At 40.2% G+C, this 16,392-nt stretch overlaps 1 protein-coding gene across 2 annotated transcripts in view; it reads left to right on the forward strand.

Annotated features, from left to right (window-relative positions):
* Yeats2 (YEATS domain containing 2) overlaps positions 1–16,392 on the forward strand; it is a 94,032-nt gene that overhangs the window by 26,536 nt on the left and 51,104 nt on the right. For both annotated transcript variants that reach the window (XM_021209358.2, XM_029544481.1), the window contains exons 8-10: positions 6,912–7,023; positions 10,274–10,318; positions 14,236–14,410. In XM_021209358.2, the coding sequence (XP_021065017.1) occupies positions 6,912–7,023; positions 10,274–10,318; positions 14,236–14,410 (332 nt within the window). The remainder of the gene's footprint in view (positions 1–6,911; positions 7,024–10,273; positions 10,319–14,235; positions 14,411–16,392) is intronic.

The following is a 16,392-nucleotide window of genomic DNA, read 5'->3' on the forward strand; positions in this document are numbered from 1 at the left end:
TTCTTTTCTTTTTTTTTTTTTGAGTTAATTTTGTATCCAACCACATTGCTGAAGGTGTTTATTAGCTGCAGGAGTTCCCTGGTAGAAATTTTGGGGTTGATTTTGTACTGTCATATCATCTGGGGATAAAGATAAAATACTTTGATGACTTTCCCAGTTTGCATCCCCTTGATCTCCCTTAGTTATATTGCTTTAACTAGAACTTTGAGCACTATATTGAATAGTTTTGTTCCTGATTTTAGTGGAATTGCTTTGAGTTTTTCTCCATTTAATTTGATGTTGGCTTACTGCGTTATTGATATTGGTATAATGCCTTATTATGTTTATGTATGTCCCTTGTATCCCTAATCCCTCCTACACTTCTATCATGAAAGGGTGTTGGATTTTTGTCAAAGGAGTTTTCAGCATCTAAAGAGATGATCGTGTGTTTTGTTTTTGTTTTTCTTTTTCTTTTTTTCAGTTTGTTTATATGGTGCATTACATTGACTGATCTTCATATATTGAACTATCCTTGCATCTCAGGGATGAAGCCTACTTGATCATGGTGGATGATCTTTTTTTTTAATGTGCTCTCGGATTTGGCTTATAAATATTTTATTTGGTATTGTCGCATCCATGTTTATAAAGGAAATTGGTCTATCATTTTCTTCTTTGTTGAATCTTTTTGTGGTTTGGATATCAGGATGACTGCCTCATAAAATGAATTTGGCAATGTTCCTTCTGTTTCTATTTTATGGAACAGTTTGAGGCATATTGGCATTGACTCTTAAAAGCTGGTAGAATTCTATGCTAAAACAACCTGGCCCTGAGCTTTTCTAGATTGGGAAACTTTTTTTCTTTTTTCTTTTAAAGAATGCAAAAATGTATTTATAATGGAAATATCTCATCTCCTACCACTCACTGAATTTTTTTTTTTAACTTACTCACTTTGGATCCCATTCACTGCACCCCCCTCCCAGTCACCCTCTCTCACAATCTTTCCTCTATTCCCCTCCCCTTCTCCTCTAAGTATCCCCTCTCCCCCGGGTATCCCCCCCACCCACCCTGATACTTCAAGTCTCTGTGAGGCTAGGTGCTTCCTCTCCCGCTGAGGCCAGAAAAGGCAGCCCAGCTAGAAGAATATATCTCGCATGCAGGCAACAGCCAGACTTTTGATGGCTGCTTCTCTATTTCCTTAGGGGTTATAGGTCTGTTTAGATTGTTCATCCGATCTTGCTATAACTTTGTAAGTGGTATTTATCAAGGATATTCTTTTAGGTTTTTCAAATTTGTGAAGTATAGGTTTTTAGAGTATGACTTACTGATTATTTGGATTTCCTCAGAATCTGTTACTATGTCCCCATTTTTGTTTTTGATTTTGTTAACTTGGATATTCTCTTTCTGCCTTTTAGTTAGTTTGGATAAAAGTTTGTCTGTCTTGTTCCTTTTTCTCAAATAACCAACTCTTTGTTTCATTGATTCTTCATGTTGTTCTCTTTGTTTCTATTTTATTGGTTTTAGCCCTGAGTTTGATATGCCTCTTGGATGTGCTCTTTTTTTTTTTTTTTTTTTTTAATGCCTTTCAGATATGCTGTTAAGTTGCTAGTATAGGATTTTTCCAATTTTTCTTTTTTTATCATTGTGTCCCATGAGTTTGGATATGTTATGCCTGCATTTTCATTGAATTCTAGAAAATCTTTGATTTCTTCCTTTATTTCTTCTTTGACTCAGTGGTCACTGAGTAGAGAGTTGTTCAGTTCCATGACTGTGTAGGCTTTCTGGTTTTTCTGTTATTAAAATCAACCTTTAATCCATGGTGGTCTGATAGGACACAGGGGGTTATTTCAGTTTTCTTGTATCTGTTGAGGCTTGCTTTGTGACCATGTATGTGGTCAGTTTTAGAGAAAGTTCCATGAGATGCTGAGAAGATGGTATATTTTTTTATTTTGGGTGAAATTTGAAATGTTCTGTAAATGTCTGTTATCCATTTGGTTTAAAACATCTGTTAACTCCATTGTTTATGTTGAAGTTTTGGGTGTGTTTTGCAAAATGTATCTTGGGTATAAAAAAAAAAAAAAAGTTTTGGGTGGATGACTTCTCGATGGCGAGTATGATACCAAAAGTGTGAGGGTCTATGTATGATTTAAGCTTTCGTAATGTTTCTTTTGCACACATGGGTGCCCTTCTGTTTGAGACACAGATGTTAAGAATTAAAACATCATCTTGGTAGATTTTTTTCCTTTGATGAGTACTGTGTTCTTCCAATCTCTTTTGACCAATTTTACTTTGAAGTCTATTTTGTTAGATATTGGAATGGCTACACCAGCTTATTTCTTGGGTCCATTTGCTTGGAAAATCTTTTTCCAACCCTTTGCCTATCTTTGATGTTGAGGTATGCTTCTTGCACGCAGCAGAAGGATCAATCCCGTTTCTGCATCCATTCTGTTAGTCTGTGTCTTTGTATTGGGGAATCGAGTCCATTGATATTGAGATATCAGTGACCAATGACTGCTAATTCCTGTTGTTTTGCTGTGGTTAGTATGTGTGTGAGACTGTGGGTGGGTAGGTTGCATGCAGGGGAGGGGAGCGGTTGTGGGGGAGAGCTCTGTGTGGTTTTCTTTTTCTGGTGGTGTTGGTATGAGATTATTTCCTGTGTTTTCATGGGTTAGAATTTTCCTTCTAGTACTCTTTCCAGGGATGGATCTATAGATAGATATTGCTTATGGAATTTGACTTTATCATGAAATATATTTTCCCTATCTAGGATGATTAAAACTTTTTACTGGGTATACTAGTTTGGGCTGATATCTGTAGTCTCTTAGAGTCTGTAGAACATCTGTCAAGGCCCGTCTGGCTTTTAGAGTGTGTATTGGGAAGTTGGGTGTGATTCTGATAGCTCTGCCTCTTACTTTCTCCTTTCCCTGTAATGTTCTTTCTTTGTTCTGTGTTTTTATTGTCTTCACTATTATGTGGCAAGGGGACTTTCTTTTATGATCCAATCTATTAAGTGTTCTATAAGCTTCTTATACCTTTATAGGTATTCCCTTCTTTACATTTTGAAATTTTTCTTCTACACACACGCACATATATAAGCTTTTTAAAAAGCATTTAAAAATATTGAATGGCTCCTGAGGAATACACCAGAGGTTGACATCTGATACACACACACACACACACACACACACACACACACACACGCACACACATACATAGTAAACTTGACATTCCATGTAGGTCCTGACCTGAGGAATGAACCCAAGTGTCAAGCTTGTATTATAGTTTTCTTAACTGTTTGCTTCTTCTGTTTACCATTGCAGAAAACTGCCAGATGTGGTGGTGCACATCTTGAATCCCAGCACTCAGATGCAGAGGCAGGTTGTATTTAAGGCCAGCCTGGCATGCATAGTGAATTCTAGAACAGTCAGAAATGCACAGTGAGACCCTGTCTCAAAAATGAAATTGCTAGAGAGATCACTTGCTCTGTTTTTAGGCAAGTTTTTGTTTGTTTGTTTTCTGTTTTTTGGGTTTTGTTTTGTTTTTTGAGACAGGGTTTCTCTGTGTAGCCCTGTCTGTCCTGGAACTCACTCTGTAGACCAGGCTGGCCTCGAACTCAGAAATCCGCCTGCCTCTGCCTCCCAAGTGTTGGGATTAAAGGCATGTGCCACCACTGCCCGGCATTTTAGGCAAGTTTTTAAATATTCTTAATAATTTACATGTATCTCCTATATTAGACTTTGAGCTTTCTTTCTTCCTTTCTTTTCTATGTTTTTAAGATAGGGTCTTATGATCCTCTTGCTTCTCCCTCCCAACTGCTGATATGACAGGCAGTGCGGGTGTGCTTGTAAATGCATGTATTTGGGGGGCATGTCATCAAGACTATAGAGTTTCATGTATGCTGAAAAGCATTCTACCCATAGAGCCCCATCTGAGCCCGGATTTTCGGCTTCTAAGTCTTTTCTCTTTTGAGATATAGACTCACTGCATAGCCATAACTGGCCTAAAACTCTGCCTCTGCCTTTGTCCCTCTGTCCCTTGGCCTCTGCCTCAGATTAAGGAAGTGCCTCCATACCCAGTCTTTGCTTTGTACTTTTTGATGTTTGTGATCTCTTACTAGTAGTAGCATCCCCAAGATCCAGCATGGTTCCTAGAAGTAGTAAATACCCATTTCATGTTTGATGCAGCATGAGTTACTCAGGTGGGCAGTTCCATAGTAACTCTGCTTGCTGCAAAGTTTTAAATTATACTAAGCAGAGGCCTAAATTTCTGAGAGTTCTTTTTTCAGAGATTAAGGGTTGAGACAGGGCCTTGACTATCTGGAATTTACTACTTTGACAGAATTGGCCTCTCATGTGGAACAGTCCTCTTGTCTCGGCCTCCCACATGCTGGCATTGTAGGTATGCACTTCTAACTGCTGAAAAGTGAATCCATCTGTGCCTTGGTGCCGACATAATCATAATGCTTCTTCTCTAGTAGATTTCAAATATTTGAAAGAGGCTTTTAAGTCTTTTTCATTGTCTTTATTTCAGATGTCATGTATGTAAGTGTATTATAGTCCCTGACACACTCCAGCTTAGCTGTATTCCTCTTAAAATATGAGACTTAGCATCCCAGATTTGGGAGTGTGTAAAGTAGGGTAATAAAATTAGCCTGTGTCTTGGCTTTAGTTATAACTTAGAATCTTCTCTGTGGGACTCCAGAGTTTGCTTGTACCTGGTGTCAGAATTAATTGTGTGTATATTAATTTGATGTAATTTGATACAGCTGCTGGGGAACTCCAGTTAAATTTTTTTAAGTCAGAATCCAAATGTGTTAGTCATTGGTCAGCAGATCTCATCCCATTACCTGATGGAGAAGAGACTCTTCTTCTGGAGAAGCTGTAGTTTCCTTACTTGGCTCACTTGTCATGACTACCTTTGTCCCGCTTCCTAAGAGCTGTGAGAGTGAACTTTATTAAGTCACCGAGTGTGTGTTGGACTCCAGGCTTTTTGTGGAGATTACAGAAATGAATGCCTGGTCCCTTCATTTGGGAAGTTTAATGGACTATCCCTAACCTTGTGCATGTGAGACTAAAGTGGGCTAGTGTGACACCAGTCTGACAGGAGCTTACCATACTGTTGTGCATCCAGAGGAGGCCTGGGTAGTGAGGAGATCTGCCACCATGGGCACTTGAGCTAGTGTGGTGGTGAGAGCATGGCCTCTGTAGTCTAGGTCTTGAGCTTGAATTGTGGTTTCCTGCTTGCTTACTTAACTGTGGCCTTGAAGGTCTATTATGCAGTTGAACTGTGCCTCAGGATGGTGCTTCGTGAAGTTGTGAACACTGGCCAAGTTAGTAGATTCAAAAGGTTTAGAACGGTATTTGTATTAACAAAATACTCTGAATGTTTGCCACTGTCTCCATGGGAATCAGAAGTGTTCATCCTAGGAAGAACTTGGAAAACCTTTTTAGTTCTTTGAAGCTCTTCCATATAGAATGATCTGTTTATTCTTTGTGATTCCAAATCTACAGCTTTCATGCAGCAGATAGACCTAGCTGGCTCCTCTGCTGTGGCCTCCCCACTGCTTCATTTACATGAGCCATGCCCAGCTGAATCCTTCAGTAAGTAGTGCATCCCAAGTCACTATAGCAACTGAAGACTGGTTGGCCACTGCTGGTGGTCACTGAGAAGTTTCAACAGAATGGATGTAAACCTGTAGCGCCCCTAGTGTTAAAGCCATGGAGGTGGAGAGAACAAGTGTAAGGCAGACAAAACCAGACACAGAAAGTTGTCTACATGTACTCCATCTTTGCCCTTAGAGATTCTGCTGTTCTGGCAAACACACGGAGCCTAGGGGTTAGCTAGTTTTCTTGTAGTCTGGCACATGGAGCGGTTACATACTAGCTTGCTACAAAGTGGAGTCACTCTGGCTCAGATGCAGAGAACTCATCTTGCTGTAATTAGTGAGGTGGTTTTCTCTGCTTTCCGGGCTGCTCTTGAATTCAGGACTTGTGTCTGAGACACTTGTTTCTGGATCTGCTTGTTAGTTCTCATCTGTTAGGCTTCTCTCAGGTTGTGTTGTGTTATGAGACTCTGACCTAACTGAATTCATGTCTTAGTTTTCTAAAAACTTATGCCTCAGACTGCCTTCTCTCCCAATCTCAGCATCTAATTACAATAATTCTGACTCAAAGATTTATAGGTGTTTTCAGTTTACAAACCTGTTAACTTAAGTATATAGTCTGAATACTTTAAGATCTCAATTAAATTTCATAATGCTTTATTATGGAAAATTTCACATGTACACAAAAACAAAGAGTGTAATGAACCTCCATGTGCCAAATCAATTGGTAATACTTTGCCTGTCATTCATTCATTTTCCTTTTCTTCTTTCTTTATAAATTATATTGTGACTGAATAGTCTGTAGCCCCTTACCATTCAGATATATACTGTTCACTCTTAAGATTCAGCCCCTATGTAGGGAAGATCATATTGTGAATAGCTTGCTTTCTTTTTATGAAGTCCTTTTAGCAGATAACACCAACTTAATTACCGCTTTTAGATTGAACATAATTATGATTTATTTTGGTCTGGGATATACATCTTGCATCCTGTTCCTGTCAGGTGTCAGTCGGCTTCTGACACTGTATTGTCACATTTTCACACTAGCTCCATTTAATAAATGACTTTGGATTATACAGTTTGCACCTCTTATCCATAACCATTTAGTAATAAAGTTTGAGTTAAATTTTTATTAGCTGTGTGTGTGTGTGTGTGTGTGTGTGTGTGTGTGTGTGTGTGTGTGTGTGTAACTCAACATGCTGATTTAACATCTCATGCAGAAACCTAATTGGTTTTTGGGAAGACATGAATTTTTCTTTTGTCTCTTAGAAAAACGTTTTTAGAATGAGAGTACAAACACAGGTAAATTTGTGAAATTTCTGCTTTTCCCTAGAGAGCCCCCCTTTCATCTGACTAGAAGAGGCTGGGGTGAGTTTCCTGTCAGAGTGCAAGTTCACTTTAAGGACAGCCAGAACAAGCGGATAGATATCATACACAACCTGAAGGTACTGTAGCAGAGCATTGTTCCTGAGAAACACAGTGTCTGTTTGCATGACCTGCTTCACCCTGACGGCCATGGCTTAGAGGGTGGAAGCAGGGGAATCCTTTGAGCATATGATGCTTACTGCTGCAGCTGCCTTCTCCTCAGAGCTGGGGAGGCAGCTGCTTGACACTGTATGCCCTTTAAAAAGGTGAACTAACTCCCAAGTAAAGAAAAGATTCAATTCTTTATCAAACACACCATTGATGTGTTGCTCGAGACCTGTTACTCCAGCCTTTCTCTTTTAATTTAATTAATTTTCTAGTATATGAGGTATATACTTTGTGTTGTTCAGTCCCTACCACTCCATGTACAAGCATCTCACAAAATGCACACATGAAGATTAAGGTAAGTGAACATGTTTGGCCAACAATGCAACAATACATAAGCTTGGAATAGTTGAAACTGAGATCCTTCGTTGGTTCTACTGCCCATGTAGTTTATTATAGAGCCACTATAATTCATATCTATTAAGTACTTTCTATACAACTCTGTCTAGAGCATATGAAACTATTGCTATAGTACACGAAGGCAGAGCATTAGTGCTGCGTGCACAAGAGTCTTGAGCGTGTACACATCTATGTTCAATGAGTAAGGCACTAGATCCCATCCCCAGCATTAATAAAAATACAGCAGGTTTTAGAGTTCTTATGTAGCATGGGAGTGGTAGAACATGCACAAGAAATTCTCAGTACCACATATGAAAAAAGATCCATAATATCAAAATGTTGGATTGATTGATAATATAATAATAATAATAATAATAATAATAATAATATTATTATTATTATTATTATTATTATTATTGTGGCCAGTTTTTCTGCTCTTTTTTGTTTGCTTTGTGTTTTGTATTTGTCTTTAAATGTTTTTTTACAAATACATAATAAATACATGTAAATTATCATTGGAAGACCATCATTCTCAAAGTTGTTCTTGGATTCTTTGTAGTAGAGGTAATAGGTTGTATTATTTTTATGCAACTTAATTCTAGTAGTGTGCTTTCCCCACGTCACCCTTCTTTTGTGGTTATCCTTTGAGCTCCCAAAATTTGAACTAAATAAAGTTGAATGTATCTGAAGAGCTTTTGTCTTCATTACCTTTCTTGTACAAATGTACCTGTTTCAGTGCTGAGGTGTTGGGCTTTTCCTCTGTTGATGATGGACAGCAAGCACTGTTTGTTTCTCCCACTTACGTTTTCATGAGATTAGAGAGGAGCCGAAAGCAGCTTTAAAGAGCTGAGGGGGCCTTGATGAGAAGGGCAGGTGCTTTGGTTTTTAAAACATAATGTATTTTTATTTTTTACATGTGAGTGTTTTGCCTGCGTGTATGTATGTGCACAGCATGCTTGTTCACAGAGACCAGAAGAGAGACCAGATCAGATCTCCTAAAACTGGAGTTACAGAGAGTTGCAGGCTGCCATGTGGGTGTGGGGAACAGGACCCAAGTCTCTACAAGAGCCAGTTCTGCAGCCCCAGTTCTTGCCTTTCTTTGGTTGCTGTGTGTACCATTTTATCTGGCAGTAGACCTAGCCCTAGTTCATCAGCTAAGGGGCATTTTTACATAGTTCTTACCTGTAGTTTTCTTCTGGTTCTCAGTGGAAGAGTATTTGAGACACAGTTTTTTGGTTGTTTTGTATGCTCATGTTTGAGATGGGTTCTCACATGTAGATCAAACTGGCCTATAACTCACAGAGATCTGTCTACCTCTGCCTACTACTGGCATCAAAGGTTTGTACCACCACACCTAGTCTTAACAGTATTTTAAAATTAGAGTAAGGTACACTTTAAAAAAAAACTTTACTGTTTTTAACTGTGTGTCTGCGCTGGTGTCCCTGGAGGCTAGACAGGTTATAGAGAGGCTTATTTCTGTCTTTAGAGGATAGGCAGAGGCATGGATATAACCTACAGTTGCCCTTGGCTTTTGAGCAGCTATTGTCTTGGCTAAGAGCTTAAATAGTAAAACTCTAGATCTTAGGATCCAGATAACCAAGACTTGCTGCTCAAGCCACAGAACCTACAGCATCCTTCCCTGCCACCCATGCCCATAGGCACCCTACTAACACTAAAACTCTAGCTGGCAGACTGGAGAAGTACCCACTTTAAAGCAGGTATTGGTGGCCATACATTCTGTCCCCCTCCCACGTCCCTGCCTCCCGCCCTGGAATCTAGAGAGCCCAGCTACAGGCTTGTGCTGTGAAGCTGCCCCCATCCTCAGGAAGATACAAGAAGAGGCTGCCACCATACAGTCCCTGATTTCCTCCCTCCAGTGCCCCAGCCATGCTGTCTGTCAATGCATGGGCTTGAACTGCCAGAGCAACTCCCCGTTCCGCTGTCTCTGTCCATGAAAGCATTGGTAACCTTTCTAATAAACTTCTTTGTGTCCCCCTGAAGCCACACCTGAAATCTGTCACCACCATTACTTGTGTTACTGCTTTTAATCTTTGGGACACCAAAGTATGGCAGGCTGAGTGCCCTTAACTGTACCTGTATGAGCTTCTGCACAGCTTCCCTACTTTGTAGTCTCGGACCCTTAAAACCCATGCGAACTGTTCTACCCAGATTCACTTAGTCTTGTGTATTTTTGTTTTTCCTTTTAGTCTTACTGTACAATGTTTATACTAATAAAGTATCAAAATTATTATTTTTTTAGTGTGGGATATAAGTTGAAATGCTGCGATAGTAAGAATTTCAGTGTAATCATAAATTCTTGTTCGTTTCCTTCCCTTAGTTTATATTCCTTGCCTTAAAAATCAATCTGTGTTGCTAATGTATTTCAAGTATTTAATGTTGGCTGTGCCTCTTAAATTTTCATTCGTAATTTTCAGTCTTGCTTTGTAACTACACACTATGTGCAGTTGCATATTAGAATGCATGTGTATTTCTGTAGCCTGCCATTTTGAAATATCTTCACACAACTTTAGTAACTCATCTCAGTGCCACCTAATACTGTACAAATCGCTCTGATGTGATTTAGTGAAGCATTCTTTATTGGTTTGTGATTATAGTTAAGGCTGCAGAAAACCCGTGTGAACCCTCATTTTCAGATTGTCCTTAGACTGGGTTTTTAAAGTGTACAATTTATAACTTTATGATTAATTTTTGGCTTTACTTGAACTTCCCCCAGAGTATTAAGGATTAGCTTGCAGTGAACTGGTACTAGGTGCTCAGGTTCATGATCAGACTGAAGTCTAATGTTTCCCCTTTACCTTTGAATAGCTGGATAGAACCTACACTGGCCTACAGACCCTGGGTGCAGAGACGGTAGGTACCATTGCTCAGCCCTGTATGGGGGAAGGTGGTGTGCTCATGCAGGTGTGTGGGCAGGGGCGGGGGAGCATGTGTGTGGACGTGTGTGTGTGTGTGTGTGTGTGTGTGTGTGTGTGTGTGTGTGTGTGTGCAGATGTGCATGCTATGCTCAGGTCCACACCCCATAGCCTTGGCTCACCTCAAACTTTCTACCTTAGCCTCTTGAGTGCTAGGACTTGCAACCACCCAGCTACTATTATTTTTATTTAACAACAACAAAAATGAGTATTGATTTCTTTTTGTTTGTTTGTTTTTGTTTTTTAGTTGATTTTTGATTTGATTCCCAGTGTGTTTTCTTTTTCTTTTTTTTTTCTAATTGTGGTTTAAAATATGACAAAAATTTTAGGATCTGAACCATTTTCAACATGTAAGTCATGAAGTGAAATATGTTTATGTTCACAGTGATGTCAGCCATTTCCTGAGCTTTTCCCATCTTATAAGTCCTTACCTACTAGGTTACCCTACCACTTTCCTTTTCGTCTGTATGAACTTGCCTCCTTTACATGATTGGATTCACAGAGCATTTGGCTTCATTTAACTGCCTTACTGCAGGACATGCAGTATCTCCAGGGTTTGACCATAGGAGACATTAGAATCCATTCACCCCTTTTTAAGATTTATCTTTATATTTTTTATTTGTATGAGCATTCTACCTGCATTTAATGACATGTGTGCGTAGTTGGCCTTGGGGGCCAGATTGAGGGTGTTGGATCCCCTGGAACTAAAATTAAAGACACTTGTAAGCTACCATGTGGGTGTTGGGACCTGAACAAAGGTCCTCTGCAAGCACAACAAGGGTTTGTTTTGTTTTAAGATTTACTGTACTTTTAATCTTGTATATCTGAATATGTACTGTTTGTGTATGGGTTCCCATGGAGGCCAGAAGATTCAATCCCCTGGAGCTGGGCTTAGGTCCTCTGAAAGAAGAATACCTGTTCTTAACCACAGAGCCATCTTTCCAGCCCCTTAAGTTTTTTAAATTTGTATTTATATATGTGAGTGTTGGCCTTCATGCATGTGCACCACATGTGTGAAGAAGGCATCAGATCCCTTGGAACTGGACTTCCTCGCAGTTGTTAACTATCATATGAGAACTGGTAGCTGATCCCAGTGATCTGTAAGAGCAGTAAGCACTCCTAACGAGCGGGTCATGCCCTGCTCTCCCTCCTTTTTAAGACTAAATATTGCTCTGTTTGTATGTGCATATGTTAATGCTCTGCTTGTATGTGCATGTGTTCACATGCCTTTTGACTGTTGTAATAATGGTGCTGTGGATAGAGGCTTACAGAGAGCATTTGGTTTCCTTTTTCAGTTTATTTAGGGATATACCCAGATGTGAAATTACACCTAACAATAATGCTATTTTCAGTTTTTTGAATAAGTACTGTAGTATTTTCTGTGGCATCTTTCTATGGAATTTTATATTGCCCCCACAAGTATGGTGTCTATATTGTCCACATCTTTTTAAATACTTGTTATTTTTCTGGTTTTAAACTATAGGTAGTCACTGTTACAGTTGTGAAGTGGAGTGGTTAGCATTTTAAAATTACTAGCAATATCAAGCATTATCTTTATGGGCTTGTTGTCTGTTAATATTTTCCTGCAGAAGATGTCTGTTCAAATCCTTTGACCAGGATAATACTCAATCTCTTTTCTATTGCTTTGCTAAAGGCCACCATGACCAGAGCAACTTGTGTGTATATACGCATGAACATGTGTATTTATATACATGACAATGTCCTATTTCAATAGACTCTCAGATAGCTTAGTAGGTTACAAATGCTGGCCACCAAACTTGATGACCTGAATTTGACCTCTAGAATACACATGGGACTAGGAGAGAACTAACATTGCAGATTGTCCTCTGGCTTCTACATGCACACAATTAAATGTAGAAAGAAATTAAAAGGAGAAACCCTTTTTGTTGTAATTTTTAAAAGGATTTAGTATTGTATATGTGTGAGTATTTTGCCTGTATATATCCATGTGTGCCACATTCGTACCCGGTGCCTGAGGAGGCCAGAACAGGCTATTGCCTTGGGACTGGAGTTACAAATAGTTTAGGCTGCCATATGGAGGGTGGGAATTGAACCCAGATCTTCTGGAAGAGTAATCAGTGCTCTTAACTGCTGAGCCAACTCTCCAGCCACAGAATCAGAGTCTTTCTCATCCTGGGTTGTGGGATTTTTGCCTGTGCTTTTTCTGCCCAAGAACTGAGTGCTGAGCCAAGGCTGAGGCACCACTGTGTTTCCTTCTGAGAGCTTCCTGTTTTAGCACAGGGCTTGTGTGTGGAAGGCAGAGGACCACTTCTAGGAGTTGGTCCTCTCCTTCCACTCTGGGTTCAGAGGATGGGACTCAGGTCGTCAGTCTTGGTGGCAAGGCCTTACCCACTGAGCCATCTCCTTGGCTTATTTTGAGCTCTTATGTGTAGATACTTGGTTAAATTTGTTATACCATAAGTTCCAATTTCATTTGTATGTGGATGCCCAGTTTTTCTAGCCCCATTTATTGAGACGACTGGCCTTTTTATTTCAGAGTGATTGACACTTTGGGTAAAGATAACTTGGCATACCTGTAATTTATTCCATTGGTCCAGGTGTCCGTTTTATTATTTCAAATACTATTTAATAACTAATGCTTTGTAATAAGTTTTGGAACTCAGAAAATATAAGGCCTCCAGTTTTATCCTCTACCCTTGTGCTTTTATTATATATCTGCAGTTATTCTAACCAGCTAGCTAATCTAATGTTTGTAGCAGTGCACTTTATGATACCAGAAGACTTTTATTAAGTACCTTTGGTATGCTTTCCATGGTCAGATACTAGGACTGAAGAGATGACTAAGATAACTTATTTTTGAGGGTGTACTCTGATGTTTTTGAGCATAAGGATAGTAACAACTTGGAGAGGAAGAACTTATTTCATCTAACAGCTCCCAAGTCATACTTCAGTGGTTCTCAACCTTCCTCATGCTGTGACCCTTTAATAGCAGTTCTTCATGTTGTGGTGACCCTCCAACCATAAAATTATTTCATTGCTCCTTCATAGCTGTACTTTTGGTACTGTCGTGAGCCATCATGTAAATATCTGCTATTGAGACTGCTGAGGCAGCCCCTGTGAAAGGGTCATTGGCTCACCCTAGCGAGTCGCAACCACAGGTTGAGAACCACTGCCACAGCTCATCACTGAAGAAACTTGGGGCAGGGGCTCAAGCAAAACGTGGAATTAGGAACGTAAGCAGAAACCATGGAGATACGCTGCTTCCTGCTGTGTCCTTCATGGCGTGCTCAGCCTGTCTTCTTACATAACTCAGAACTACCAGCCCAGGGATAGATAGCACTGCCATACTGGGCTGAGCCCTGTGACATCAGTCATTAATCCAGAAAGTGCTCCACAGGCTTCCCCTAATGGGGGCATTTTCCCAGTCGAGGGTTTCTCTTCCCAGATGACCCCAGCTTATATTAAGTTAACAAAAAGTAACCAGCACAGATAGTAAACCCTGAAAACAAAAGCGAATAAGACAATTTCAATTTCAACTACAAATAACTGTGCTGAAGAAGAGTGGCTGGCAAACCAGGAGCTTATGTTAAGTCGCAGTGGATAGGGAAAGTCTTCCTGAGAGGGTGACACTTGAGATGTCCTGGTAGGAAGGTGGCCGAAGGGGAAGAATGTTCTAAGAAGTAGAAGCAATACATGGAAAGACAGGGACTCCACTGAGGTGTCCATGTCTTAAAGTAGAATGATGAAAATCTAATTCTGTAAATTGCAGTTGCCTATTGGGATGTGGTAGCACTCATTTGTTTTCTGTACGGAGCTCAAACTCCATCACACTGATGATGGACTCACAAGCTTCCTTGTTCCGCAACTGTGTAGGTAGTGGATGTTGAGCTTCATCGGCACTCGCTTGGTGAAGACTACGTTTATCCTCAGTCGTCTGAATCAGACGTATCTGATGCCCCTCCTCCAACCCTGACGATTCCAGCCCCCGTGAAAGCCTCACCAGTGGCACAGTCCCCTGAGCCAGCATCTGCTGCCCCTGTGGGAGAAGGTAATGTGGGCCTCTTTGTTGGAAGAATCAGTCTCTGGGCATTTTTCTCATGTGGGGAGCCTCTAGCACACAGTCTACGATGAAAATAGCTAAACTTAAGCTCTTCTTAGTAATAAGTTTTTCATAAATTTCTACATTTTAGAAGGGTGAAAGGGTTGTAATAATCATTGAATTTTTATCCTTTTTAAACATTTTATTTTGTTTAATGTACATGAATGCTTTGGGTATATATATGTCAGTTCCCCACATGCACACCCTGTACTCTCAGAAGCCAGAAGAGGGCATCAGATCCCCTAGAGCTGGAGTTGCAGATGGTTGTGAGCCATCTTGTGGATGGTGGGAGTCAATCCCAGGTACTCTGAGTGACTCTCAACCCCCTGGGGGTGGTCAACCAGTGTCCTTAAAGCAGAGCCATTTCCAGCCCCTACATTTTAATCCTTTGTGGAGAATTTTAAGGTTCAGGTTCTGATTGTGTGAACAGGAGATATTCAATAAGAATATAAACATGTTAATGTTTATTTAAGTTTTTATATATAAGCAGTTGATTCCCAGGTAAACCTGGGGGGAGTATCCTGCTCAGGTAGCCTGAGGAAAATAGAAAAGCTGGCTCAGCTATAATGGGCCTTGCATGCAAGCATGAGGACCTGAATTTAGATGCCTAGTCAATGTAAAAGCTAGATAAACAGTATATATCTGTAACCCTTCACTGGGGTCCAGAGACAGGTAGGCTCTTGGAGCTCACTGGCCAACCAGTATAGCCAAATCGATGAGCTCCATGTTCAGTGAGAGCAACTGAAGAAGGCACTTGCATCAACCACATGCATGTACACAAACACACACACACACACACACACACACACACACACACGCCGCTGTCTGAAAACTTCTTCAAAGACTTCCTCAGAGGTATTTGTCCTAGTGACTCCAAATTTAGTCAAGTTGACAATGGGAATCAACAATCAGATGTCCACTCTCTGTCACCTTGACTTACAAATGCATTGATTTTAGATTATTTTATGTGTGTGTATTTTGGTTCTATATATGTATGTGTATCATATGAATGCTTGGTTCCCATGGAGATCAGAAGAGAGTATCAGACCCCCTGGAACTGAAGTTACAGGTATTTGTGAACCTGATGTGAGTGCTGGGTTGTGACGAGAACAGTGCTCTTAACTGCTGAGCCATCTCTCCGGCTCCAACATTATTTTTGAACCCTTACTGTATATCCCTCAAGGGCATATATTCATCTCAGAATGAAAATGCAGGAGTCCTCAAGAGTCTCCAAAGTATTATTTTTTCTTATACAGTAATTCATTTTGGGTTTTTATGACGTGGTTTCTTTGTGCAGCCCTGGCTGTGCTGGAACTTCCTCAGTCAACCAGGCTGGCCTCGAACTCACAAAGATCTGCCTGTCTCTACCTTCCAAGTACTGTGAGTTTTTAGATTTATTTTGATGTTTGTATATCACTGTGTGTGTGCACATATAAGGCCAGAAAAGTGTCAGATTCCTCGAAACTGGAGTTAACAGCAGTTGTGAGTTGCCCAGTGTGGGTATTGACTCAAACTTTGGTCCTCTGCAGTAGAAGCAAATACTCTTAACCATTAAGGCATCTCTCTAGCCTCATAAAGCTCCAAAGCTTTAACAGTTTTTAACATTGCTCAAAAGCCCTAATTCAAAGTCTCTTCTAAGACTCAAGGCAGTCTCTTAATTGAACCATGTATAATCAAAAAAGAAGTTCTGTATACTTCTAGTATACAGTGGTATAGAGTGAACGCTCTCATTCCAAACAGAAGGAATAAAGGCCTAACAAAGAAATACTGAACCAAAGCAAATACCAAATCCTATAGTTCTGTATCTGTCATCTGGGCTCCAACAACCTTGAATCCTATCTATGTCCTATGTGCTGTTTCCAGCCCCTATACCTGTTGGAGTTTGCACGCTTGTAAAATTAGCACCGTGGATACTGCCTGGTTTTGCTGCC

Source organism: Mus pahari, chromosome 12, assembly GCF_900095145.1.
Source record: "Mus pahari chromosome 12, PAHARI_EIJ_v1.1, whole genome shotgun sequence".
In the NCBI taxonomy this organism is placed as follows: domain Eukaryota; kingdom Metazoa; phylum Chordata; class Mammalia; order Rodentia; family Muridae; genus Mus; species Mus pahari.